Source organism: Thrips palmi, unplaced genomic scaffold (genome assembly GCF_012932325.1).
Source record: "Thrips palmi isolate BJ-2018 unplaced genomic scaffold, TpBJ-2018v1 HiC_scaffold_8, whole genome shotgun sequence".
Classification (NCBI taxonomy): domain Eukaryota; kingdom Metazoa; phylum Arthropoda; class Insecta; order Thysanoptera; family Thripidae; genus Thrips; species Thrips palmi.
The window spans coordinates 10,104,849-10,130,974 of NW_023144635.1; the positions used below are offsets into that span (position 1 = coordinate 10,104,849).

General features: G+C 60.1%; 1 protein-coding gene across 1 annotated transcript in view; it reads right to left on the bottom strand.

Moving 5' to 3' along the window:
• LOC117653545 (dynein heavy chain 5, axonemal) overlaps positions 1–12,802 on the bottom strand; it is a 28,642-nt gene extending 15,840 nt beyond the window's left edge. The window contains exons 1-23 of the mRNA XM_034399304.1: positions 12,668–12,802; positions 12,156–12,293; positions 11,905–12,000; positions 11,539–11,724; positions 11,095–11,284; positions 10,624–10,784; positions 10,416–10,544; positions 10,055–10,327; positions 9,316–9,622; positions 9,200–9,217; positions 8,891–9,114; positions 8,669–8,816; positions 8,300–8,481; positions 7,874–8,083; positions 7,436–7,777; positions 6,968–7,085; positions 6,332–6,598; positions 5,867–6,033; positions 3,749–4,009; positions 3,321–3,510; positions 2,762–3,020; positions 2,359–2,617; positions 1,668–2,147 (exon numbers count right to left, since the gene is read on the bottom strand). Coding sequence (XP_034255195.1) covers positions 1,668–2,147; positions 2,359–2,617; positions 2,762–3,020; positions 3,321–3,510; positions 3,749–4,009; positions 5,867–6,033; positions 6,332–6,598; positions 6,968–7,085; positions 7,436–7,777; positions 7,874–8,083; positions 8,300–8,481; positions 8,669–8,816; positions 8,891–9,114; positions 9,200–9,217; positions 9,316–9,622; positions 10,055–10,327; positions 10,416–10,544; positions 10,624–10,784; positions 11,095–11,284; positions 11,539–11,724; positions 11,905–12,000; positions 12,156–12,293; positions 12,668–12,757 — 4,695 coding nt within the window. The 5' untranslated portion in view covers positions 12,758–12,802. The remainder of the gene's footprint in view (positions 1–1,667; positions 2,148–2,358; positions 2,618–2,761; positions 3,021–3,320; positions 3,511–3,748; positions 4,010–5,866; positions 6,034–6,331; positions 6,599–6,967; positions 7,086–7,435; positions 7,778–7,873; positions 8,084–8,299; positions 8,482–8,668; positions 8,817–8,890; positions 9,115–9,199; positions 9,218–9,315; positions 9,623–10,054; positions 10,328–10,415; positions 10,545–10,623; positions 10,785–11,094; positions 11,285–11,538; positions 11,725–11,904; positions 12,001–12,155; positions 12,294–12,667) is intronic.
• Between the last annotated feature and the right edge of the window lie 13,324 nt (positions 12,803–26,126).

Consider the following 26,126-nt stretch of genomic DNA (forward strand, 5'->3'; position numbering starts at 1 on the left):
AATTTCCGCGACCCCCAGGAAAAATTTCGCGACCCCACGGGACCCCTCCTTTAACATGCCACGGCGTCTGATCCGAGGCGGGCATTTTGCTCCCTCAACGGGCAACTGGTCTTTGGACCTTCCTATAGCATGCCTTTGTTACGGAGTGCAATTATCAGTCTTAGTTAGGGAGCAGTATTGTCTCAAAGTTGGCCGAAACGGTCAGCAGTGTCTTTGAAAAATCGTGTTTTGGGCCGATTTTAAGCAGCCACTGCGTCTGATCCGAGGCGGGCATTTTGCTCCCTCAACGGGCAGTTGGTCTTTGGACCTTCCTTTAGCATGCCTTTCTTACGGAGTGCAATTATCAGTCTTAGTTTGGGAGCAGTATTGTCTCAAAGTTGGCCGAAACGCTCAGAAATGTCCATGAAAAATCGTGTTTTGGGCCGATTTTAAGCAGCCACAGCGTCTGATCCAAGGCGGGCATTTTGCTCCCTCAATGGACAATTGGTCTTTGGACCTTCCTTTAGCATGCCTTTGTTACGGAGTGCGATTATCAGTCTTAGTTTGGGAGCAGTATTGTCTCAAAGTCGATCAAAACGGTCGCAAGTGTCTTTGAAACACCGTTGTGACTATTTTGGTCAACTTTGAGACAATACTGCTCCCAAACTAAGACTGATAATCGCACTCCGTAACAAAGGCATGCTAAAGGAAGGTCCAAAGACCAACTGCCCGTTGAGGGAGCAAAATGCCCGCCTTGGATCAGACGCAGTGGCTGCTTAAAATCGGCCCAAAACACGATTTTTCATAGACATTTCTGAGCGTTTCGGCCAACTTTGAGACAGTACTGCTCCCAAACTAAGACTGATAATTGCACTCCGTAACAAAGGCATGCTAAAGGAAGGTCCAAAGACCAACTGCCCGTTGAGGGAGCAAAATGCCCGCCTCGGATCAGACGCAGTGGCTGCTTAAAATCGGCCCAAAACACGATTTTTCATAGACATTTCTGAGCGTTTCGGCCAACTTTGAGACAATACTGCTCCCAAACTAAGACTGATAATTGCACTCCGTAACAAAGGCATGCTAAAGGAAGGTCCAAAGACCAACTGCCCGTTGAGGGAGCAAAATGCCCGCCTCGGATCAGACGCAGTGGCTGCTTAAAATCAGCCTAAAACACGACCCCAGCATCGCCGCGACCCCTTAAAAAAATTTCGCGACCCCGCTTGGGGTCGCGACCCTAAGGTTGAGAACCACTGGCCTAGACACAGCCTAGTCACATAAAAAGCCAGCAAAACACGTGGTAAATTCACCCAGCCACCCACTGGAAGTGAGGCGCTCCTCGCAGTACTCTGCAAACTCAAAAGTGTACTCAGTACACTCTCTTTAGAGTGTACTCATGAGTACACTATCTTTAGCGTGTACTCATGAGTACACTCTCTTCAGCGTGTACTCACGAGTACACTCCCACGAACGTGTACTCAGCTGCATGAATTGTGCAGACTTAAGCACACTCTCGTTAGAGTGTACTCAGCTAAGCACACTTTCGTTAGAGTGTACTCAGCTAAGCACTCTCTCGTTAGAGTGTACTCAGCTGAGCACACTCTCACAGGAGTGTGCTCATGAGTACACTCCAAATAGAGTGTACTGAGCACTCTGTACAGTTTGCAGAGTATCTACGGGTTGACCCTGACCTCGATGTCCTCCTTGTACTTGAGCAGCGGCGCCTCCAGGATGTCCTTGAGGCAGAAGCCCTCGTTCTCCAGCTCGAAGGTGTAGCTGGTGACCTCCATGATGCGCTGCCAGTGGCGCGGCTTCATGGCCTTGTTGGCCATGAGCTCCAGGAGCGGGCACATGTCGTTGAAGTCGTCGATGGTGCGCTTGAGCGCGTGGAAGGCGGGCCACTCCTTGAGCCCCTTGGGCAGCTTCCGGCACCGGTTCTGGAACTCCATGAGCTCGTTGTTGATCTCCTCGATGTTGACCTCGCCCCAGGGGATGTCGTAGTACGAGGACACGCGGTCGATCACGTCGTTGTACAGCTTGTACAGCTTCTGCAGCAGGTTCAGCTCCTTGCGGATCTGCGCCAGCTCGGGGTAGTCCGTGATGGCGAGGCCGAACAGCTCCTCGCCGCTCTGGTACGCCTGCAGCTTGCGCCACATGCCGTCGAAGCGGTTCTGCGGGGAGGCAAGCACTCAGAGTCAGGCGCGGCACCAAGTCTCCACCAGTCTCCTATGGCCCACTGTGCGCGGGCGCGGATACAGGAAGTGGCGTGCAATGGCACATAGACAACCGCCTGAGAGGTAGGCAAAAGCCATACTTTGCACCCTCGTTTTCCCCTTGCCCCTAAGCTTTGCTCAGCTTGCTTTCTTCAGAGCATGGACGCACCTGGAACAGGATGAGTCGGTCCGAGGCCTCGCGGGGCGTGAGGCCGGGCATCATGGGCCCCGAGGTGCGGTACTCGTGGCAGTAGTCCACGTTGTCCTGCCGGAAGCGCTCCAGGTTGCGGCGCAGGTCGTCCTGGAAGGCGGGCTGCATGTTGAGCAGCGTGACCGTCACGTCGAGCGCGCGACCCTGCAGCCGCTGCCACGTGTAGCGGAGGCTGTCCACCTGCTCCAGGTCCTCGCGGTCCACCGGCAGGTCGTACCTGCAGCAGCGAGCATGGCGTCAAGCGCGGCCGAATCCAGAAGGGTTATACAGTGTGCACCACCAGAGTGCACCACCACCAGAGTGCACCACCACCAGTGCACCACCACCAGTGCACCACCAGTGCATCATCACCACCATCTACCTCGTGATGACGTTGAAGGCCTCCTCGATGGGGTCGATGCGCAGCTCCATGTCCACCTCCTGGTCGCGGATCTTCTTGAGGGTCTCCATGACGAGGCGCACGTCGTCCAGGTCGCGGATCTGGCGCTCCAGCTTGCGCTCCATCTCGTTCATGACGGCGTACACGTAGTCCATCTCGCGGTGGTACTTCTTCTTGAGCACCTGCCCGATGCGGTACGTGCACGACTTGACCTCGGTCAGCAGGCCGAACTTGAGCCGCTCTGGGGAATGGAAAGAGATACGTTGGCGAAGCGATGGAGGCGGCCAGAATTCTCGACGGGCTTTCAGCTTTAGAGTCGCTGCATGGGACTCGAACCGAACGTGTGACCCCTACCAATGGTGTGCTCTACGAACGAGAAATCCATTGGTGGGGTCACACGTTAGGTTCGAGTCCTGTTCAGCGACTCTGGAGCTCAAAACGTGTCTCCGATTTTAGTCGCCTTCGCCAGTCTTCTGGGCCACTGTGCGATAATGGAGTGCTGCAGTGTCGCGGTGTTCCAGGACGTTTGGGCGGTCCTTACCGGTGGAAATGGCAAGGCAGCTGAAGTAGTACATGTCGGGCTCGGTGGCGAGGTCCGCCTCCAGCTCGCCGTGGCGCCGCAGCATGCCCTCCAGGTCGGTGAGGCCCAGCTTTAGCATGTCCTTGCGGTTCTGCGCGCCCCGCCACAGGAACTTGTAGGGCGCCCAGTGGTCGATGAAGCCCTTGAGCTCCTGCAAATCCAGTCAGACCGGGTCCTTTCAGGTGCGCGGATAAAGACGCTACCCCCCTCCCCCCTTCCCCGATAATACCAGAGAAATTTGGCGATAAACCCTTTGCATTGTCGAAGAGAACCCGTCGAGCGATTCAGAAGAACGGTTCGTCGCTCTGTCTCTCTCGCACCATGGCGCAGTATGGAGTGCTCCATGAGTGCGACAGAGACACAGCGAGCGCGCGGTCCGGTTCACTCACCACGCGGATCTCTTGCGTGCAGGTGGACAGCAGGGACAGCGTCTTGACGACCTCCTTGTTCTCCATGACGTGCGAGTAGAAGTTGCGCGGCATCTGCGGGAACTTAGGCCGCTCCTCGGAGGCGAGGCGGTACAGGCGCCGGCGCCGCACCTTGGGGTCCTCGTCCTTGTCGGCGGCGGCCGCGGCGCCCTGCTCCAGGCGCGACACCACGTCAGCCGCGATCTTGGTCTGGCACGCCGCCAGCCTCCGCCACCCCGTGCGCTGCGTACGGCAAGGGAAAGGGGCGGGGGGAGGGGAGGGGCGGCAAGCGGGGCGCCACGACGACGGCGGGGTGGAGGCGGTGAGGGGCGTGGTGGAGGTCGTGTGGTGGATGGAGGTCGTGGGGTGGGGGTCGTGTCATGGAGGTCGCATGGCGGATGGAGGTCAAATGGCGGATGGAGGTCAAATGGCAGATGGAGGTCGAATGGCGGATGGAGGTCAAATGGCGGATGGAGGTCGAATGGCGGGTGGAGGTCGAATGGCGGATGGAGGTCAAATGGCAGATGGAGGTCGAATGGCGGATGGAGGTCGAATGGCGGATGAAGGTCGAATGGCGGTAGGAGGTCGAAAAGCGGATGAAGGTCGAATGGCGGTAGGAGGTCGAATGGCGGATGAAGGTCGAATGGCGGGTGGAGTTCGAATGGTGGAGTGGTGGCGTTCGGTCGAGGTCGTATGGTGGAGGTCAGGCACACACAGGCGGAGGCGGACGGGCGCACGACGACGACACAGACACAGGGACGACAACATCACAGTAAGCGACACATCACAGGGCGGCATGCCGCATGCGGGGGCCGCGGGTTCAAGCCCAGGCAGGGTGGGCAAGCAAAAGGGCATGCAGGGAAACAGGCAAAATGCAACAGGCAAACAGGCAAAAAGCAAACAGACAAACACAAAAGCGACACGAAACGAGCACGGAAAAGGCAAGCGGGACAAAGAGGGGCGGGCGGAGGGAGGGATCGAGGAAGGGAGGGAGGGAGAGGGGAGAGGAGAACGGGGAGCAATATGTCAGACAAGAAAGGCAGCTCTACGTTTACTATCGTTACTCTTTATTTATCAGAAGGTCCTGGCAGGTCCTGGTCTGTCATCCTCGGCCGTCCTCTGGTTAGAGTGGTGCGCCGTCCTGGCAACGGTACGGTCCGCAAAGGAAGTACCCGCGGGGCACTACATGGCCTTGGCGCCGCTTGGCAGGAAGGGGTGGCGTTTGCGTCGGGTTCCATGCCGCATTATTCCGTTTTGTTTAACCTCAGTGTCACCGCAAGGGTTCAACTTCTCAGTTGTTTTTTTCTGACACCCGGAAAGTGGTTCGCCGCCGTCCTGGGGGTGAACGCTGAGGGCTTTAGGTAGCGCAGGCGGTTCTGGGTGCCGACAAGCTAGCCTAGTTGTTGGTCGGTATGGGTACGAACATGGCCGGCCCCGGGGGCGTTGGCGGCCGCCGGCCGAGGCCATGGCGCTGCGAAAGGCATGGTAGCCCGCGGGGAAGCCCTTGCTGGCCGACGGGTCGCCCATCTGGATATAGAGGCGGGTCGTGGACGAGAGCCTGCCCTGCAAACGGTACGAGGCGAGCGAGGCACGCCGGTCAGCCCAGGCGCGGATCCAGGGGCTAGAGCCTGCCTGAGCTAGGCAAACCAGCGCACTTTGCTCCTGTGGGTAGGACACTCTTGTGACATCTTGAGCTGGAACTTGAGAGGCTCGACTACAATTTGTCTGCCATTTCGGGCCGGGCACTGCTAAGCTTGCACTGCAGAGCGTGGACAGGCCGTCCGTAAATCCCCCCCCCCCCTGAACCTGTCTCTGGATCCGCCCTAGGCCGAGGCCTCACCGTCGAAGCCTCCTCGGAAGCATCGGAGTGGCGTCCAAAAGTATAAAAGCTGTCAACAGACTTATGTACAATACGCTCCGAGCGACAACGGACCGAGTCAAGAGGAATGCAAGCTGCAATGGACAAGGCGAAGGTGAGAATAAAAAGAGAGTAAATAGAAGAGAAAAACTGTCGGAAATCGACCGGGGGGTCCAAAAAAGATGTGGGGAGAAAATTGGAAAAAAATTGATTGCAAGCCCCTTTAGCGCGGTGCGGCCCACCTGCTTCTCCTTGCCGCCCGTCCACTGGCCCACGCCCTTGGACACGTTGGTCATGTACTTCCCCGCCGACACCAGCGCCTCCTGCACGTCCTCGATGCTGGGCTTGATGGTCACCTTGGGGATCATGAGGGTGGCGTGCAGCAGGAACACGGGCCGCACCGTCATGCCTGCAGCACATCAAAATGTACGCGTCCTCAAACAACAACAACCAAAACAGCAAACAACAACAACAACAAGCAATACAACAACCAAAACAACAGAAAACAACGACAGGCAATACAACAACAAACAAAACTAAAACAACCAACCACAACAAACAAAACAACTGCAGGTAATACAACAACAAACAAAACAACAACAGGCAATACAACAACAACAAACAAAACAAATCCAACCAACCACAACAAACAAAACAACGGCTAACAATAACAAACAAAACAACAGAAAAATAAACAACAGGGTTACCTTTCTCGGTGCTGAACCGCTTCCGCATGGCGTCCACGGACTGGCGGGTGACCCGGATGAGCACGTCCACCACCTTGCGGCTGTAGTAGCGCCGCATCTCGGCCACCGCGTTGCGCACCATGTCCTGCATGCCCTTGGGCAGGCCGCCGTTGATGGCGAGCAGGGTGTGCGGCTCGTCGAAGCACTGCCACACCACGCTCCAGTCCTGCTGCTGCTGTTGCTGCAGCGCCGCCGGCGACGGGTTGATGGGCCCCGTGTTGGCGGGCTCTGCGGCCAAACACGTCATATTTTCATTCGGTGACCTTGGCGCTGACTCCATGACCTTGTCAAAAAATGAATCAATGCCGGCGTTCATGAATGAATCAATGACGGTGTTGATGAATGAATCAATGACGGTGTTTATGAATATCAATCACCTCGTCAATGAAAGAACCAATGACATTGTCAATGAATGAATCAATGACCTTGCCAGACTCCATGACCTTGTCAATGAATGACTCCAATGACCTAATCAATGAATGGCTCCACGACCTTGTCAATGAATGACTCCATGACCTTGTGAGTGACCTAGCTCCGGGTCGATGGGTGCAAAACCGGCTACTTTCGGTTGACACGCCTTGCGTTCCGCTCACGTACCCTCCATCATGAACTCGAACTCGTCGTTGTCCGTGCGGAACTCGCGCGCCGCCTTGCGCACCAGCTCCAGGACCTCCTCCACGGCCTCCTCCACCATCAAGCTTTTACGATGCAGTTCCTGTAATAAATATCGGGTGCATGGTGTGGTGCAGCGCGGCGCGGCGCGGCGGGGCGCACGGGGATGCGCGCCGCGAGGCTTGAACCCTTTGCCCGGGGCGGGCGTCTGCTCCCCCTCCCCCCCCCCCCTCATAGTTCCGGGGGGAGGGGAGGGCGCAACCACCCGCCCTCGGCTTCCTCTCGGCGCAGAAACGCGTCGGCATGTGCGCTGCAGACTGATTCCGAGAGTCGTTTCGTCGCTCTGTCTCTCTCGCACCAATAGGAAGTCCGGTGTCAGTGCGAGAGAGACAGAGCGACGAAAACGACTCTCGCAGTCAGTCTGCCGCGGCTGTGCGCGGCTGCAGCACTCACCGCGGCGGCCTGCCTGCACGTGTCCTCGGTCTTCTCCAGGAACTCCTCGACGCTCCAGGGGTCGGCGTCGGGCAGCGCCTGCAGTGTCACCTTCTGCATGGACGTGAGCACCTGCAGGATGCGGTTGGAGTACACGTCGTGCACGCGCGTCACCAGCACGTCGAACTTGTGGATGGCGCCGGCCGTGCTCTGGCAGAAGCTCTCCCAGGACGTGTCCGTCCACGTGAGCGTCTGCAGCGCGGGGTTCAGCATGGCCACGAGGCGCACGAGCTGCGGCAGGAACAGCGGCCGCACCTCCAGCTTGACGCGCTGCACCGTGCGGAGGAACTGCTGCACCAGGAACTGCGGGGAAGACGAGGGTCAGGACGACCATTGGCAACTTTTGCGGCATGCTGGATCGGCCCTTGGACCATCAAGGCCGTGGCTGTGGCGCCTCACCTGCAGCGAGTCCTTGACCAGCGTGAAGTACTTGCGCTTGAACAGCAGCGCGCTGGTGACGACGGGCATGGCGATGCCCAGCTTGGCCAGGCAGGCGGCCTCACGGATCAGCAGCGGGATGCGCTGGTCCAGGTTGACGGTGAGGCGGCCGCTCTGGTCCGCCTCCAGCGACAGCAGGTGCCGCGTCAGGCACTCGTCCGTCACCCACACCTACGTCCACGTGGATTAGGTTAGGTTGCCCGTCAATGTCATTGCGTACCTTCCCCATGCATTTGGAAGCCTTGATACACAGTTCATTTTCAGTTCACCTCCGCTGTGACGCCGCGCGCGACACACGTCAAAAGCAGTACCTGGGGGCCGAGGTGGCCCTTGGGTGCTCCTGGGAATCCCAGGTGGGGAACGCGATGAAACTTCTGGCGTACTCACGTTGTGGTTGAGCCAGGCGTTGATCATCTCGGTCTCGTAGTTGTGCAGCGTGTTGGACACGTGGTTGTACTTGCGCACCAGCTCCGCCGTGGCGTGCAGCGTCTTGAGCACGGGGTGCTGCGACACGCCCTGCACCAGCTCCTCCAGGTGGCTGTTGAGCGAGCGCGCCCACTTGATGCGGCCTGCCGAACAGAACGCAGCCAGAATGTTGCAGTGGCCGAAGCCGTAGAGACGCCGCCCTGTGATCCTGAGGTCTATGGTTCGAAACCCTGTTTTTGATGTTTTTTGTTGTAGTTTTTGTTGTTGTTTTTTGTTGTTTTTGTTTGTTCTCAAAAGTACCTGTTGCAACTATGGGTCGCCGAGGCTTACCGGCAATCGGAGGGAAGTTCCTGGGCAGCGGCGGGTCGTCCTTCTGGCGGCGGAACAGGCGCAGGATGTGCTCCACCTCCTTCTCGCAGTACTGCAGCACCCGTGAGTACTTCTCGTCCATCCGCGCCAGCGGGATCTTCGTGCTCACCTGTGCAGGGGACACGGCGGAGCGTAAGACTCGGGGTAACTTGGGGCAGCATTGGCGTACTTGAGGACGCTCACCTTCTCGAAGCGGACGAGGAAGCGGATGCCCTGCGGCGTCTCCCACACGCTGGCGAAGTTGAGCTCGATGATGGTGGCGATGTTGCTCTTGAGGTCGTTGGCCTTGGTCAGGAAGTGCTGGAAGTCGTCGTCGAACTCCGAGTTCCTCTGGTCCAGGTAGTCGTACTGCTTGCCCGTCACGCCCGCCTTGGCCTCGTTGAATGTCTTCATGGCGTCGTCCAGGGCTGCGAAGGGGATGCCGTTCGCGGTCAAGGGAAGATCGCGTCCAATTTTTAAACTAAGTGTCGCAGTTTGCCTCCTCATACTTACCTTCACCGAGCAGCAACCCTGAAAGCATAATTAGGACAATGTCAATAAACTCAAAAATTCCAATTACGTCTTCTTTCGCCTAGCTCAAGTCATGGCTATAATCGACTGCAGCGCACCTTCCATCCGCCGCTCGAAGAGGCTGTTGTAGTCGTCGACCAGGTCGAACATGCAGATGATCTTGCCCAGGCGGTCGCAGAACGTGTCGAACTTGCCGAAGACGTAGTTCTCGGAGAAGTTGAAGGAGGTCTGGTTGGGCAGGAAGGGCTGGCTCTTGACGATCTGGTACGTCTTGCGGTAGGTGCGGTTCAGCTGGATGCACTGCTGCAGCTTCTCGCGGACCTCCTTGCGGTCCTGCGACCAGATGGACTCCTGGCCGCGGCACGTCACGTACTGCTTGCACGTCTCGATCATCTGGTTCGTGATCTGCGAGACAGTGATTCGGAGGGGCATTAGCCTGTGCAAAACATTCGTGGACGGGCACGACGCATTGAATGAAATCGAATCGAACCGAATCAAATAACGAATCAAATCGGATGTCGAATAACCGAATTGCATTGAATCGAAACGATTTGAATCAATTATCGAATTGAATCGAATTAAATCATCAAGTATTGAATCGAATCGAATTGAATCATCAAGTATTGAATCGAATCGAATTCCCCGAAAGCAGGTGGAATGGGCACCTTCTTGTTGGTTTGGCCCAAAGAATTTCGATCCGAAAAAATATCACGCGTTTTCGGTTTGTTTTTTTCGGATGGAATCGAAGCAGCCCAGATTCTATTCTGAACGATTTGCATACACCTCCAGGACCGGGCACCTTTCACCCTGCGGCCCAGGCTCTCTGCTGCTGCCCACCTTGACCATGAGTGACGAAGTGCGCTCCGAGGTGTTGTAGAACTGCGACACGCTGTGGATGAGCCGCACGGTCTGCAGCAGGCTGAGGATGGACTCCTTCATGCGCACGGGGTCGTGCAGGTACAGCGAGTGGCAGCACTTCTCCATGGCCTGGATGAACTTGGCGTTGTCGCGCGCCTCGTTGTAGCAGAAGGTGATCTTGCGGTCCGTCTCCTTCCACAGCTTGACCAGCTTGGAGCGGGACAGCTGCAGGCACTGCAGCGTCATCTGGACCTGCAAGAAGGAGACGAGACACATTGCGATTCTCTGGTCGACGCGCGTACCGATTGCGGTTCGCGAGGCTCAAGGCGAGGCTGCTTGCCTCCGGGCTCTGCAGCTGCGACACGATCTGCGAGAACTGCGCGCCCCGCTTCTTCCAGTACTCCAGCTCGTCCTGCGGCCCGCTGGAGTCGTTCTCCCGTCGCAGCTGCTCGCTCTCCATCAGGACTTGCTGCGGACAGAAGGGCGGGAAGACAGTGTGGGCGTTCGTCCCCAGGCTGCTGGAAAGTGATGCCGAACAAGCGCCGCACCTCCTGCACGCGCTTGATCCACTCCTTGACGCGCTCCTCCAGGACGGCCACGTCCTCCGGCCTGCTGGCGATGTCCTGGGCCTCCGCCATGCTGGGCACGTTGGCCACCAGCGTCTTCTCGTCGTCGAAGATGTTGGGCTCGTCGCACACCTCCTCGCACACTGCGCAACAAGTAGGAAATAAAAGTCGCGGCTAAAAACAAACAAAAAACGGAAAAGAAGGTTTCCCTGCCTTCCCCTCTCCAGCGGCACCTAGATAGATAACCGCCTGGAAGATAGGCAAAAGGCCATACTTTGCCCCTGTAAGTAGGCAGAAGGTGCTACTTTGCCCTTTTCCCCAAACAGGAACGTGATAGACTAGACCCGGAATGATCCTCTGCCGATTGAGGGCCGTCCGTCGAGGCCGCGCCAATCTTGCAGCACGCAACCGCCCGTCTAGTCGGCAGAGCATCGTTCCTGGCCCGCCACTCACCGCGCAGCGCGCTGCAGAAGGACCGCAGCCCCGGCAGCAGCAGGTTCTTCACCATGGGGCAGTTGCTGTCGTCCTCCTCGATGTCGGCCGCCGGGTGGGCCAGCGCCTCCATGAACACGTGCTCCATGATGCGCTCCACGGAGGTGACCAGGCCCACCCGCTCCGCGTCCAGCACGCCGCAGTACAGGTCCTGCACACCCGCTTTCGTTGTTCGACCTGTCCTGTCCGTTAGGTTGTGACTTTTGGGACCTTCGTTTGTGTTTGATGTCACATTTGTCGGTGATTCGCGTTCAAACGAACGTAACATCGCAATGAAAGGGCCGTGTCACGTACAAACGAGTGTGACAGAATTCACATTCCAACGAAAATGACGTCACGTTCGTTGAACAATGTCTCCGAACGTTTTTCGCCGAAGTAAATAAAATTGAATGTGATTTGGCTGACCTTGTGGAAGCCCTCCTCAGGCAGCTGCTTGCCGGTGTTGAGCCTGAACATGTAGATGCAGATGCCGGTGAGCGGCAGCTGCCAGCCGTCCGTGAGGAACAGCTTCTTCTTGGCGTGCACGGCGGTGGTTCCGGGGGGCTTCCCCGGCGCCGGCGCCCCCGGGCCTCGCGCCGCGCCGGGCTTGCTCTGCGGACACGGCGGGTGGCCGTCAGCACACCGTCAACACCCACCCCACGCGAGAGCAAGATCCAGAGCGGGGCCAAAGGACAGTTGCGCCCTTGACCCCTGGATAGCCAAGGCAGGCAAAACAGTACCCCCTCCCAGGCCGCCTCTGGATCCGCCACTGCTCAGAATCCAAACACTCACCGCGTCGCCGCCGCCTTCGCCGTCCTCGACTTCCTGGTAGAACCACAGCAGCTTGTTGCGCATGTGCGGCAGGAAGAGCTGGTTGATCTCGTCCAGCTGGAATGAGGAGGGACCGTTCGTGAGCGCCGCGACGGCATGCACGGTGGCGGTGCGCACTGGCCGGCCAAACGGCCTTGGCTGCCTGGACGGGCCTGGAGTAGGACTCTGGCAGCAGCAATAGCTATAGCAATGGCAATCTGCAGGGCACCCACCATGTTGCCGTCGAAGACGTGGTCCATGATCTCCGAGCGGGGCAGCCCGGTGCCGTCGATGAGCAGCTGGAAGGTGAACTCCAGGCGCGGGTCCATCTCCCCGCGCCGCGCCTTGCGCTCGCATTCTTCGCGTCGCCGCTGCGGACAAAGTTCACTCATGTCACATTCGGGGCAAAAAAGGGAACTGCCGCCACACTTTCGCACTTTGAAATGCAAGTTTAAACTGAAACTGTCAACCAATTATTTTTGGCGTCTCATTTATGCAGCAACGTTGCAGCAAACCGATCAAGGACGTAGCAGAAAGTCCCGACTTGAACCTGGAACCTTTCTCACTTCTTTGGACATATAAAAAATTTCTCATTTCCACACACATGTAATCAAGCAATCTGTCTGAAAGGTTTTATTTCACTGTCACGAAAGAAAGTCCGATGAACTGGGCGAAAGAAAGGCGCCGCAAAAGCACGGCCCTGGCTGGGATTCGAACCCGCGACCGCCGACGGTGGGACTCGAACCTGGAGCATGTCCCCGGGCCGCTCCTCGTCGATCTCCTCCTCCTCCGACTCCGAGTCCTGCTGGACCACCTTGGGCCCGTGCACGAACATGGCGGCCGCACTTCAAGACGCGTTGCGACAATTAAACGTGTAGGTCCGCTGCGGGGTTCGCGGCGTTGGCGCGGTGCGGGTCCTCTGCCGTGGACATCGCCGCCGGGGCGTGGAAGTGGACCAGTGGCACCCTGGTGGCACCCGCCACGACGCCGGGAACCTCCTGGCCAGACTGGCTGGTGGGCTGCCTGGGGCTGCCCTGGGGCTGCCTCGCTGGCGGAGACACCGCTGGCGCCGCTGCGCCGCTGGCCCTGGAAGCCCCGAGGCATGCCCGAGGCAGGGCCGAGGCAGGGCGGCACCTCCACGCCCCGGTTCAACGACAGGCCTGCCTGCAGACTGCTTCCGAGAGTCGTTTTTGTCGCGTTGTCTCCCTCGCACTCGTGGGGCGTCCCGTATGGACGCGAGAGAGACAGAGCGACGAAAACGACTCAGTCCGCTGCCTCGCCACCTCCGCACCCCCCGGTGCCGCCGCCGCTGCAGCATGATTGACGCGACGAGCCGCCCCACCCCGCCCCTCAGACGTCAGCTGACGCGCACGAGATCGCGCCTGCCGCGGCGCCTCCCCGTCGCCAACGCCCCCGCGCGCGTGCCGGTCGCGCCGCCGACGCCCCCTGCATGACCTGGCCGCCGGGCATGCATGCTCGGGCCGCGGGGGACGAGACCCTGGAGGCCGTGGAGGCCGTGCCACACTAGGCTGACGTGGCCGCCTTGACGGCCACCTCGTCGTCCTCGTCGCCGATGCCTCCAGTTGGAAAAGGCCGCAGTAGGAGTTCCCTGCCACGCTTTTCCGCACTTTTTCTCACACATTTAGCAGTACCCTGTTCTCCCCGGCGTTGGTGTGGCGCGAGCAGTGCCGCAGCTTGCTCTGCGCGTTCCTGGACAGCGTGGGGCTGCCCTCTTCCTTGGCCGCGTCGTCGGCGTCCTCGGCGTGGTCCCCGGTGTCCGCCGCGTCCTCTGACGCGGACGCCTGGTTGCACCGCAGCGCGAGGGCCAGCCTCGCCAACGCGCCGGGCCCTCCCTCCATCGCTTAGGTGGCCGACGTCGCCGTGGTCAAGAAGCTGTGACGTCCACCGTCATCGTGTCACGAACGTGTCACGTGGCCGTCGTCACGAGCGTGTCGTCGCCGTCGTCACCGTGTCCTGGCACTTGTGGCGGCCGCCGCCAAAGTGTCACGAGCGTTGTAGCGAGTGTGCCATGAGCGTGTAGTGTAAGGCGGCCGCCGCCAAAGTGTCACGAGCGTTGTAGCGAGTGTGCCATGAGCGTGTAGTGTAAGGCGGCCGCCGCCAAAGTGTCACGAGCGTTGTAGCGAGTGTGCCATGAGCGTGTAGTGTAACGCGGCCGCCGCGTCGCCAACTCTATTGGCCTCATGGCCGCACGTGTCGCAGATCGGCCCGTGCAGCGCTGTCACCGCCACGGCGCCAATCCCTTGTCATTCAAACAGCGAATAGAAAAGGCAGAGGAGGAGGGGGATCGAGTGAGCGACAGGGTGGCGGGAGAGGGGTTGGGGTGGGTGAGGTGGGTGGTAGGGTGGGTGGGTTGGGGTGGTGTGTCGGTTTTGTTCGGAGTTCGACTTCGAGTGCTGCGAGGGGAATCGTGCGTCAACTACGGTATGAGAATGTTGCGCGGAGGGGGCGGCCAAAGACACGGTTGGGGTTGGTTGACGGGGCAGTGGCGCGGGCGAGGGGCTTGCTGGGGGTGGCAGACTGCGGGGCGGGGAAGGGGGTAGAATCTGTCTCCAGGGACAACGAGCTGCCGTGTCCGGGCCACTGCAGGCCGTCATGCCGCCGGGCCGCCACCTGTTACTCGGCAGACTGATTCCGAGAGTCGTTTTCGTCGCTCTGTCTGTCCCGCACTCATGGGGCTGTCCGCAGGGGTGCGAAAGGGACAGAGAGACGAAAACGACTCTCAGTCTGCAGTTCCCGCCGCAGCCTCACCTTCCGCACGCGTTCGTGGAACTGCTTGCGCGGCCGCAGGACGTGCGCGTAGCACGACGCGATGCCGCCGCGGCCCTCCATGGCGGCACGGTGGCACGCTGCACTGTGGGCCAGAAGACCGATGAAGGCCGTGTTTTGAGCTCCAGAGTCGCTAAATGGGACTCGAACCGAACGTGTGACCCCACCAATGGATTGCTCTGTGAAAGAGGAATCGGTTGGTGGGGTCACACGCTCGGTTCGAGTCCCGGGGCTCAAAACGCTTCCAGAGCTATAGCCGCCGGCGCCGTTCTTCTGGCCCACTGTGCGTCGGACGCCCTCGCGGCCTCCAACCTACGGCAAACGAGAACCACTCCGCGGAGCTCTCCCTCGGGCGGAGAGGCGAGTCCGCCCGGCGAGTGCAAAGCACTGCAAACGCAAACTGAAGCCGCCGGCCAACGAGAGGCGAACTTGGGCGCGCCTTGAACCGCCTGCTGCCGCCAGATTCCGCGACGGTTTAGCCTCGTCGCTCTGTCTCTCTCGCACCCCTACTGGACGCTCCGTGAGTGCGACAGAGACAGAGCGACGAAGCGATCCTTCGGAGTGGGGCGGCTGCACCGCTGCACCCCGAGCACGCCGACAACAACTTAGCAGGCTGCATCCGGGGGGCGCGCACCGCACCGCGCCGCACCGCGCCGCATCACCTCCCAGCCGTCAGTCTGCCGGCCACGACATGGCGGCCATGGCGCCTACACCCAAATCCCCCCCCCCCCCCCCGCCCCGAAAGCGTGCACTGTGCGAACCACGGCAAGTACCGGTCGCGGATCTAGCGGTGGGAAGCAAGTGGAAGGGTACACCGTACTGCAGTGCAGGGTCTACACCGTGCACGGGGCCAACAAGGCGTGGTGAGCGGCAGACGACGACGACGACCATGCACCACGACCACAATAGCGGCGTTGACGACCACGCACTAGTTCCGGATCACCAGGCCCGCGTCGACGGCCACGCACTTCTTCACGACCGCCATGGCGGCGTCGACGGCCACGCCGCGTCGACCGGGCCAACTCGCGGGGAGGCCAGCACTGCGGGGCGACGGTGCCGGCGAGGCAATCGGAGGGGTCGTTGCCGATTTAGCCGAAAAGTTCCAAACTTGTTGTTGTTTTTGTTTGTTGTGGTTAGGACGCACGCGCGCAGAGCGGGGTGTTCGGCCCTCGGCGGGCCCTCGGCGCCACGGCCACGGCCTCTGCGGGCTCGGGGCGGAACCGCAGACTGCGGACTGCGGACACGGCGCGGCGTCTCGAACGCCGAGCGCCCCGCCGACACCTCTCCGACGCCTCACCCCTTGGAGGCTTATCGGTGCCGCTAACGCCCGCTAACGCCCGCGAGGCATGAGAGTGTTGCCCGTGTGGCGCGCCTACGACCGCCACACACACCACGCCGCCATCACCTGTGCAACACCTGTGCCGAACCAGGCGCGGAATCCCCTTTCCAAGGGGGCGCCTCGATTTGCTTTACTGTTCTTTGACGCCGTGCGGAGCAAACATTACGTCACCACTTCAGGGGAGGTGGTTCAAAAGAGGTGACGTAAAATTTTGATCGTTGTCTATCACTCCGACACACAATCCGGACCCGAACACATGTTATTTTGAAGAAACATCTGGATCCGATTTGAGAAATCCGGTGTGCGGAGGTCATTAGTACACCATACTTTGCGGCTGCTGCAACATTCGATTTCTCATACTCATATTGGGTCCGGACTTTACTGGGATTTCGGTCTGCATTCGTCGCAACAGCCTACGGACCCCTTACCTTCTGGAGCGCATCTTCAGTCTGTGTGGACGTCATCGACATGGTGGGGTTTGCCCCGAGCGGGGCAGCGATCCGACTAGGGCGTCGGCCTCTACAGAGTTCGGTGCATCGCTCTAAGGCGCGCTAGGGACGCGCCCCGCCGCCGAGGACCCCGCCGAGGACCCCGTCGAGGACCCATCCCGGGCGGCAGCGTCTGGCCGTCATGGCGTCCGGCACGCCGACGACTGAGACGCCTCCAGGTGAAACCTCGAACACCTCGGCAGGGCTGCCCCGCGCCGACACACGGCCACGCACGGTTCGCCGCGAGGAGGCGAAGAAAGGCCACTTCCGGGAGGAGCAAAAGAAAGGCCGCCTGGTCGGTTCCGCCCCTGGTTCCGCCCCTGGTTCCGGAGCTCCGGGGCCGCGGCTCGCGGGGCGCACCGAGCAATGAGTACTGAGCATGTTGCGGGGAGCATGACGAGGACAACCTCCTTGCAGCGATGCGACATTATTACGCTAAGCGGCCCGAAGCGACCCCCACCCTCCCGACGGGGGAGACGGGGGCGGGGCGCCGCGGGGCGCTGAGGGCATCAGATTAAAGAAAGTCACGTCACGAGGCACGGCCAGGGCACAGGCCGGGTCGCCGATGAACGGGCGGCATGACTTCGGGCGCGGCGCGGCGTAGTGCAAGGGAGACGGAAGCAGTCTCGTCGAAGAATCTATGCCAATTGCGAAATTCGCTGCCTTTGGCCAAACACAATGCGCCCTTTGTGAATTTGCTACCCGTTCTTCCGCTTGTCTGGGTGTCTCTGGACTTGGACACTTACTCCTTCGGGTGGTTACTACCCGGGCCTGCACCAGACTCACTGTGGGAGCACCGGCTCCGCCGGGGGCTCCGCAAAGTTGGCCAAAAAGTCGAAGAACCGTGATGTTTTCAACTCAAATAGCCCCCTCTTCCCCCTGGCTGGGACGGTGTGTGAATGGCTGCCGAGCGATTCCGTTCCGGCGCTCTGTCCTTCTCGCACCGCCGGGGAAGGCCCAAGAGTGCGACAGAGACGGAGCGACCAAACAAACGGCTCTTCGAAGTAGCCGATTCCGTGATCGGGCACCATCAACGTCGACCCACCCAGCCCTCCTGTTCGCAAAGACGCGGCCAATAGGCTGACGTCCTCCTGCCATCGTGTCGGTCTCGACGACGTCCACGACGACCGTCCCCGACGACGACGTCCACGGCTTGGCCAATATCCCACCAACGGCAACGAGAACCGACCAGCCGATGAGTCTAATGGACACGAATCGCGTCTGCACTGCGCGTGGCGAAGTGGCGGTTCATACTTTTCACGAGTTTCACAAAAATAAAACTTGAGCGCGCGGCGGCGCGGCAGAAAGAAGGCCGTTCTTGACCACTCGGTGACTGCAACGCGCGAGCAGTCTCAAGCGGCTCGGCCTCGCGCTGTCACGCGCCACACCACTGCCTATGGAGGCACGGAGGCACAAGGGACTCGGCTATGCCGAGCCAAAATGGCGCGTGGATCGGTCGGAACTTTGGTCCATGTTCTAAAGAGACCCCACCGACCAGGCCTAGACACATACGAATGTGACACAAAATTCAAACGAACGTACGGTGACTTTCCCGGCCGGTCGTCCATCACGCCAGACTACTCACGGAGAAGTACGTGGAGAAGAAGTTGACGCGTAGGATCATGTTGGCAGTATTGGGGCTGTCCTGCCCCCAGTGTCCACTCTGCTGTCAAGTGTCCGCTCTCCACTGTCGGTCCTCCACAGCCAGCCTCGCCACCTCAATCACAACCCTGCTCTGAACCCTGAGCGCGCATCCCGCAGGCTGTCGCCGCGCTGTCTCCGAGGTGAACAGGCCGCCATGGCTGCCACCACACGTCACAATAGTGTGGGGGACATGGTCGACTTCGGCGAGCCGCTTCTTTTTATTTCTCGTCGAAGTTGGCCAAACTGCGGCGGCAGTTGCTGAGGAAGGGGTGCTGCCTACCGGAGTTGTAGGGCCTGGGGGAATGCCGATGCCATTCACGGCATGTCGGGGACAACACATTGTGAAACGAAATTCGGATTGACGCCGAAGTCAAAATCTGTTTTGATGGCCCTGATTTTATATTTTAGTCACTTTTACGAGCATTTGACATCGACACCAATCTCGTTTTCTGACTGGAAAGCTGCCCCGCCTCAGTCCCAAAGCCCCACGCATAAATTAAAATATTGAGGTGTTGCTTGGGAAGGCAACGGCACTGTGATTTATCGCCTTGCCTGAAAAATGAGTTTTCGCGCAACGAAATTGAATTATTTTTTTTCTGGTACTGTACCAGTTCAAGTAGTTCCCAGGAAACGCGACCGCCGCGCCGCTCAGAACTAACCCTTTGGAGCTCGCAAGGTGCAATGAACACGGCATTTTACTGGTATTGTGACGGCAGCTGTTGACAGCCCTCGACTCCATCTCGCAGCAGGTCCAAGTGCCCTACAGGTCTCACTCGCACCCACTGCGCCTCGCCTCGCCACCACGTGGTGTTGCGTGCGGGCGAGGGAACTCCACGTGAGACGGGCTGCGCGGGGCTTGAGTCTAGTGTACCCACCCCTCCCCTCTTTTTCCTAACCCTCTTCACACGGACCGGGCGGCGGTACAGCCGTCAGGGCTCGTCCACATACTACGTGACGTCCTCTGTTGCTCTTGCACTAACTGCCTGTCCGTGGGGGAGCAACAAAGACAGAGCAATAAAAAAGAAACGTCACGTGATAAGTGGACGATCCCTCTCGATAATCGTATATTTTCTTTCGAGTGAAACAGGAAAGTTCACTCGCGAAACAAAGGCCCCTTTTCGAATTCGATTTGCGCCCCTACATCGTTATTAATGCCCTTGCGAGGACATCCAGTCTACCCCTTTCCAGCCCCAAAGGGATCAACTACGCCCTCATATGGCGCGGAACGCTGTAGTTTTTGCGCCTTATGCGACAACCAGTCGAAGAACCGTACGTCAACTGCGAGAATCGCGAAGTTCTTCGAACAAGTACGAAACGGGGCCTCGTGAAAATAATCCGCTGCGTCATCGGCAAGGACTCTGGAAACTGAAACTAGTTGACGCTTCTGTCAACGTGGAGGCTTCACGTTTATTTATCATCGCATATTGGCAGGCATGCTGTAAAAATGTTCACGAACGGCCAGTCAGTTTGACGCTAGAATTGAATGTTAAAAGAGTTAAAACGGCATGGTGAATAAGACGTTTTCCCCGGGCAGCGCGGCCAGCGCGGGAAGACCGCCAAGTCTCTGCGGATGCGCGCGGGCCGCTGGGCCGGGCGGTGGGCGGGGGTCGGGGGTTGGGGGCGTCGGCGTCGCGACGCCCGTGCCAGTCACCGCCCCGCGTCGCGCCGCCGCGGTGGCCGTGGAGGGGGCGGCCGCCACGCCGCGCCGCCCGCCAACCCGCGCTGTCGCCCCCGCGGGGGCACCCCACCCCACTCCGTCCCCGCCCCCACCGCGGCGGGGGGTCGTCCCTAAATCGCGGGTGTGGGCGGCGGCTGCGTGCAAAAGGCCGCATCGGCGTCTCCCCCGCACTCGTCGCGCCGCCCCGCTCGCCGGCCTCAGGCCTGCCTCCACTTGCAGCCCGGCGGTCCAATTTGACTGGGCGGGGAATTTACGGAGCTTCCCCGCTCGCTCGACCGCGCATGAGCAGAAGGAGGTGGAGGTGGAGGATGAGGAGAAAGAAGGAGGAGGAAGAAGGAGAAGGAAGGAGGAAGAAGGAGAAGCGCGGAAGCGGAGAGGAGGAATCGTGGGGTAAAAGGAAGGAGTGACAAAATTGGGGGAGCGCGAAATGCGGAAAGGGTGGGGGTGGGGAATCAAACCGGCAAAACGAACGAACAGACAGACAGACAGACAGACGGACGGACGGGCAGGCAGACACACGGGTGTTGACGGATAGCGATGGGGAGCTGGGCGCCGATGACTCGCCTCGCGCCCACCTGATGAATTCACGCCCTCGACAGCGCCACGAATAGGGGAGGGGGGGGCGCTTTCCGTGGAGGAGACACCTTTCAGCCTTTCAGCGCGTGAAATTGCAGCAAAGAGGGCAGGGGCGCAAATGAGGTCGGGAGGAGCACCGGGGACCCACCGGGTGCACTTGCAGCACTTGCTCAGGCGCGAACCAGGATATTTTTGTGAGAGGTGTTAATGAAGTGCTTTTTGCCTTTTTTCAGAGGCGACTTAGAGCTCTTTCCATAGTCTAGGGTTAAGCTAGGGAAGAAGAGAACAGGGTAAGAAAATTACACCCTTATCGGGCTGATATCTTGACTTTGAGCCATCCCTCGACCCGTTACTCCAGCAATGAAAATATGAAAGTGAAATCCTTGACAAAAGGATGTCGAGATGTCCGCCAAAGGCCCTAAATGGGGTGTACTTTTCTTACCCCGTTTGCCCCAACTTACCCCTTCCTTCAAAGGCGCGCTGCCTAGTGCCCAAGGAGGGGGAAAATTACCCCCATCGCACCACCCTGGATCCGCGCCTGCAGGTGCAGCGTGGGAACTGACCCAAAGTTACCCAAAGATGGATCCGAAAGTACCCCCTGCTGCGCGGGGTGCGTTTGGGTCAGCTCTTTTGGGCACTTTTCCCAGTGACACTCGGAGAGATAGTGATCGCCGCCGGAGGCAACGACAGGCAATCCTTCCCGGGCCTCTGGCTTGCCTCTGGCTTGCCGCTGGCTTGCCTCTGGCTTGCCTCTGGCTTGCCTCTGGCTTGCCTCTGGCTTGCCTCTGGCTTGCCTCTGGCTTGCCGCTGGCTTGCCTCTGGCTTGCCTCTGGCTTGCCTCTGGCTTGCCTCTGGCTTGCCTCTGGCTTGCCTCTGGCTTGCCTCTGGCTTGCCGCTGGCGAGGGCCCTTCACCGCGCTGCCGGAGCAGGCCGAGCAGGCCGTGCTGCAGGACGCCGGAGCCAATGTCGCCCGGACACGCGACCCGCAGCGGGGCGCCGCCGAGCCGCCGCTCTGTCCTTCTCGCACCCTTCCGGGACGCCCCGTGAGTGCGAGAGAGACAGCGACTTGCACGTTCGGCATCGGCCTGCCGCGCGAAGCGAAGGGTGTCGCATCGCGCGCATCGCGCACCGGGCGAGACATCCATCCGGTCGTCGCGAGGGTTTTTACAGTGACGGGATTTATGCAGTGAGCGCGAAGCACGGGGGAGGGGCTGTAGTGTTTTGAACGGAGCGCAGCGGGGGGCTAAAGGAAACTCGAGGGAACAGTGGCATGAACCATGAACCACGCACAAACTGTATGTTGGCCTGTAAAGCCAAGGGCCATCGTCCACCACCACCGGCGTTCGACTCTCATGAGCTATGTTTTCGCCAGGCTCCACAGGTTCTGGAAAGTCCGACCTTTTGAAGCCTGAACAACCCCGGACACGTAACTGTCCTAGACTCTACGGGCAGCAACCACTGGGGGTCGAAAACAGCGCACGGCCGCCGATCCACAAACCGGTGATCAATTTCCAAAACTCTAAAAATTTTGCATTAAATTTATGCTATTTTCCTGGTAAGCAGGAGGCTGGACCATGGCCCCGTTTTGTCACATTTTTCAGGCTGAGCTGGCTGCGAGTATTCGAACGCGAGTTCGAACGCTGCTGTCCATGAGACAGAAGCTGAAACAACTTACGAGTGCCTCAATGTTTGAAGTCTTCGTACTCGCCCCTGTAGTAGTACTCTACAGTGTACTCGCCCCAGTAGTACTAAACAGTGTACTCGCCCCTGTCGTACTCTACAGTGTACTTGCCCAGGCGTCGATGCACGTGTCCATGATGCCGCACACGTCGGCAAAGCCGACGGCGGCGTCCTTGCTCATGGTGGTTGCCGCGGCGAGTCCTCGGCGTCCCAATCAGTGGCGCGGCCGTCGCCGGCGCCGCGCACACGAAGACGAACGGGGGTCGGCGTGCACGACGCGCACGTCCGCGCGCACGTCGTGGAGGCGGTGGGGCACGACGCGGTACGTGGCCACGCGAGGCGGCGGCGCGACACGGGGCGGCGGCGCGCGGTGCGGCAGGGCCGGCAGGGCCGCGACGACGACGCCGAACCGCGGGAACGGCAACGGGGGCCTCGACGGCGGCGGCCGCATCGCCGTCACGCCGAGGGGGCGAGTCCGCGACCCCAGCGCGGCCGCCACGCGCCACGCACTCCTCCGGGACTCCGGCACCGACCTGGCGGCGACCTGGCGGGGCACTTATGGCCACGGCGGTGCCGAGGGCCAGGCCGGGGGCCAGGCCGGGGCGCAGGGCACCTCGCCCCGCCCCGCCGTGCCGTCACGCCAGGCGACAATAACGCAGGCCGTCCCGCCACCGCCACCCGCCCCGCCCCACCAAGCCCCGCGTCGCTCCGTCCCTGCAGGCTGATTCCGAGTGGACGTCTCTCTCTCTCGCACTCATGGGGCGCTGCGTGCCGCCGGCGTGCCGGTGCGAGAGAGACAGGCCGACGGCCGCACTGCGCGGGATCAGTTTACCGGGGCCCCAGCCATCCCCCGTGCGGCGTCTAATCGCCGCCAAGACCCCCACGGAGTGTCACTTCCTCGCCACGCCCACCGCCCGGGCGCCGCGCGGCGCGCCCCCACCAAGACACCGCACAGTGGGCCAGAAGACCCGTAGAGGCGGTCAAAACTCTGGACGCGTTTTGAGCTCCAGAGTCGCTAAACAAGTCTCGAACCGAACGTGCGACCCCACCAATGGATTTCTCGTTCGGAGAGCAATCCATTGGTGGGGTCACACGTTCGGTTCGAGTCCTAGTTCGACTCTGGAGCTCAAAACGCGTCTAGAGTTTTGGCCGCCTCCATCGGTCTTCTGGCCCACTGTGCCCCAGCCCCCACCTACCTCCACACATGGCGCCTGCACGTCAGCTTCAGGCTTCAGTTTCCGTTTGGACATCCCAATTCGCCTTCGCCGCGGCGGATGATGCCGCGCCGCGTGAGGAAGGGTGGCGCCATGGTGGCCCCGCGCCGCACGCGGAGCGGACGCGGAGACGCTCCCCGCCCAACCAAGACACCGCCCCACCTCGCCCCACCTCGCCCCACCTCGCCCCACCTCGCCCCACCTCGCCCCGGCAGACTGATTCCGAAGGACGTTTTCACCGGCCTGTCACTCTCGCACAAATAGGGCGTTCCCTGTGGGTGCGTGAGAGACAGAGCGACGAAAACGTCTCGCAGATTCCCTCCAGGGCGATTCCGAACAGTGCCTCATCGCTGTCTCTCTCGCTCCCCCTTTGGACACACCATGAGTGCGAGAGAGACAGCGATGAAATCCGTGTTCGGAATCAGCCAGCTGCAGGCTGATTCCGAAAGCCGTTTTCGTCGCCCTGTCTCTCTCGCACTCGCGGGGCGTCCTGTTTAGGTGCGAGAGAGACAGGGCGACGAAAGCGACTCTCGGAATCAGTCTGCTGGCGCCTCACTTGGCGTCGCGAAATGGGATTGGGCGGCGGAGGGCGGAAGGCCTCAGTCCCGCCACTGTAAGTGGCTCCAGGGAGGGGGAGGGGGATGAAGCCGTGTCGTCGAGGAGGAAGGGAAGGGAGGGGAGCACCGGGTGACGGCCTGCTTTGGGGGCCTTCTTTGGAATCGAGGGAAGTCTAGACTACTTGTGTCTGCCCGCAACAACAATGCAAGACGATAGAGAGAAATTTGGGTCGTCACTTGATGACAAAGGATGTCATCAAAACAATTGATGACATTGTTGTCACACCCATGCAATAAAATGTTACCAATTGTCATCAATGTCATCAATGAGATTGTCATCATTTGAAAGTGATGAAAATATCATCCGCGACTTTGTCACAAAAGTGACAACAAATTTTCACAAGTTAGTTAGCCCTTAGGATATCGTACTCTGCCAGCCTGTGCACAAGACTATAGGAGTGTACTTGACAAATAGGCTTGCAATGAGTGTGCTACGACAGTGATTTGGCTCTTGCACTTCTGTAGGAGTGTGCTTGGACTTGGACAAGAGAAAAACTCCATTTCAAAGAGCGCTGTATCTGCCCGCTCGGCGAACGGAAAGCTTTTCGTGCCACTTTGGCACTCCCTGGCCGCTCATACACACGGAATTTCCTGACGGCATACGCACTTCGCGTCGGCGCGGCGAGACCAGATTGGTCTGATGCTGTTTTGGGATAGGTGCGGATCTAGGGAGGGGGTGTACAGAGAGTAATTTAGTCACTTGGGCTCTAAATAGGCCTTTACTGGAAAGAAGGCAAACAGCACTGCCCGTGCGACTAGGCACACCGCGCTGGATTACCCCCACCTACGGAAAATCCTGGATCCGCGCCCGTTTTGGAATTCCCTGACAACGCCCACGCACTCACCTATGGGCTGAGGAGGGCCGCTGCTCTCGGGGACTTCCCTCGAGTGGAGGCTCCAGGACGCCGGCTTGTGCTGCGGCGACTCGCGCTGGCTCTGGCTGGTCTCAAGTGTGGATCACTCTCGCTTGCCAGCGAACTCTCAGCACGCGCCGTGTGGTGCTCCACGCTCGCCCACCCGCTCCTCCAACTGGAGGACGCCCTGGATGACGCCCTGGAGAACGCCCAGGACGCCGCCCTGGAGGACGAGGCCGAGGCCGTGGCCGCGGCAGCCTGGGAGCGCCGACGCCCGACCCTCCGCCGCTATCGGGCCGCCTTCTTTTAATGGACAACTTGCCACTGCTTGCCACCGCCGCAGACAGGGTTACTCCACGCCACACCTCTGCGACTGGTTCGCGGTTTCCCAAACTGCCGAGCCTGAGGAGGGGAGGGGACCGGAGGGGACCAGGGAGGCTTGGGGGATGGAACACGCCAAGCCAGGGGCTGCAGACTGGTTCCGAGAGTCCTTTTCGTCGCTTTGTCTCTCTCACGCCTACAGGGAGACGCTCTTTGAGAGCGAGAGAGACAGAGCGACGAGAACGACTCTCGGAGTCAGCGTGCTGCCCGCGCAGGGAGGCCCGGGCGGCGCTGCCCTCGGCTGCCCTCGGCCGCAGACACGGAAGGAACCCGAAGGGACGGGGAAAAGCACCATTACGACTGCATCGGCACGTCTTGTGCCCCGCCCCGCCCCGCCCCGCCACGCCACTGCGCCAAAGCGCAAGGTGCGACCGGCCCGAGCTAGCCCGAGCGCGGCGTTCAGCTGCTTTCAGCGCCGCCGGCCCGCTTGCCTGGCCTGCCTGCCGCGCCATTCAGAGGAGTCGTTTCGTCGCTGTCTCTGTCGCACTGGCGGGGCTCTCCATAAGGGTGCGAGGGAGACAACGCGACGAACCGCTGTCCCGAATCGCTCGGCTGTGCGACCCTCTCCCTGGGCGCCTCTACTCGGGCCAGCTTACCTCGACCCGACTGTGCTCTGCGGGTTGTTGACAACCAGGCAACTTTATAATGGGGCGTTCGTCAAGTTACTCATTTCCTGTCGTCATTCTCCCTGTCCGAGGGTCGGCAACTATCGTGTCGCCTGGCGCGGACCTGGGGGAAAGGTAATGGGGGTAGTTACACCCCCCCCCCCCTCTAACTAGGTAGGCCGCCTGGAAGGTAGGCAACAAGCACTACTTTGCCAGTTAATAGGCAAACGGCACCGTTTTATTTCCCCCCCCTAAGGAAAGCCCTGGATCCGCACCTGCGTGTCATCGCGTGGTGACACTCCATGAAGGGCGAGGGGAACAAAAAGGAGGACTCAAGAATG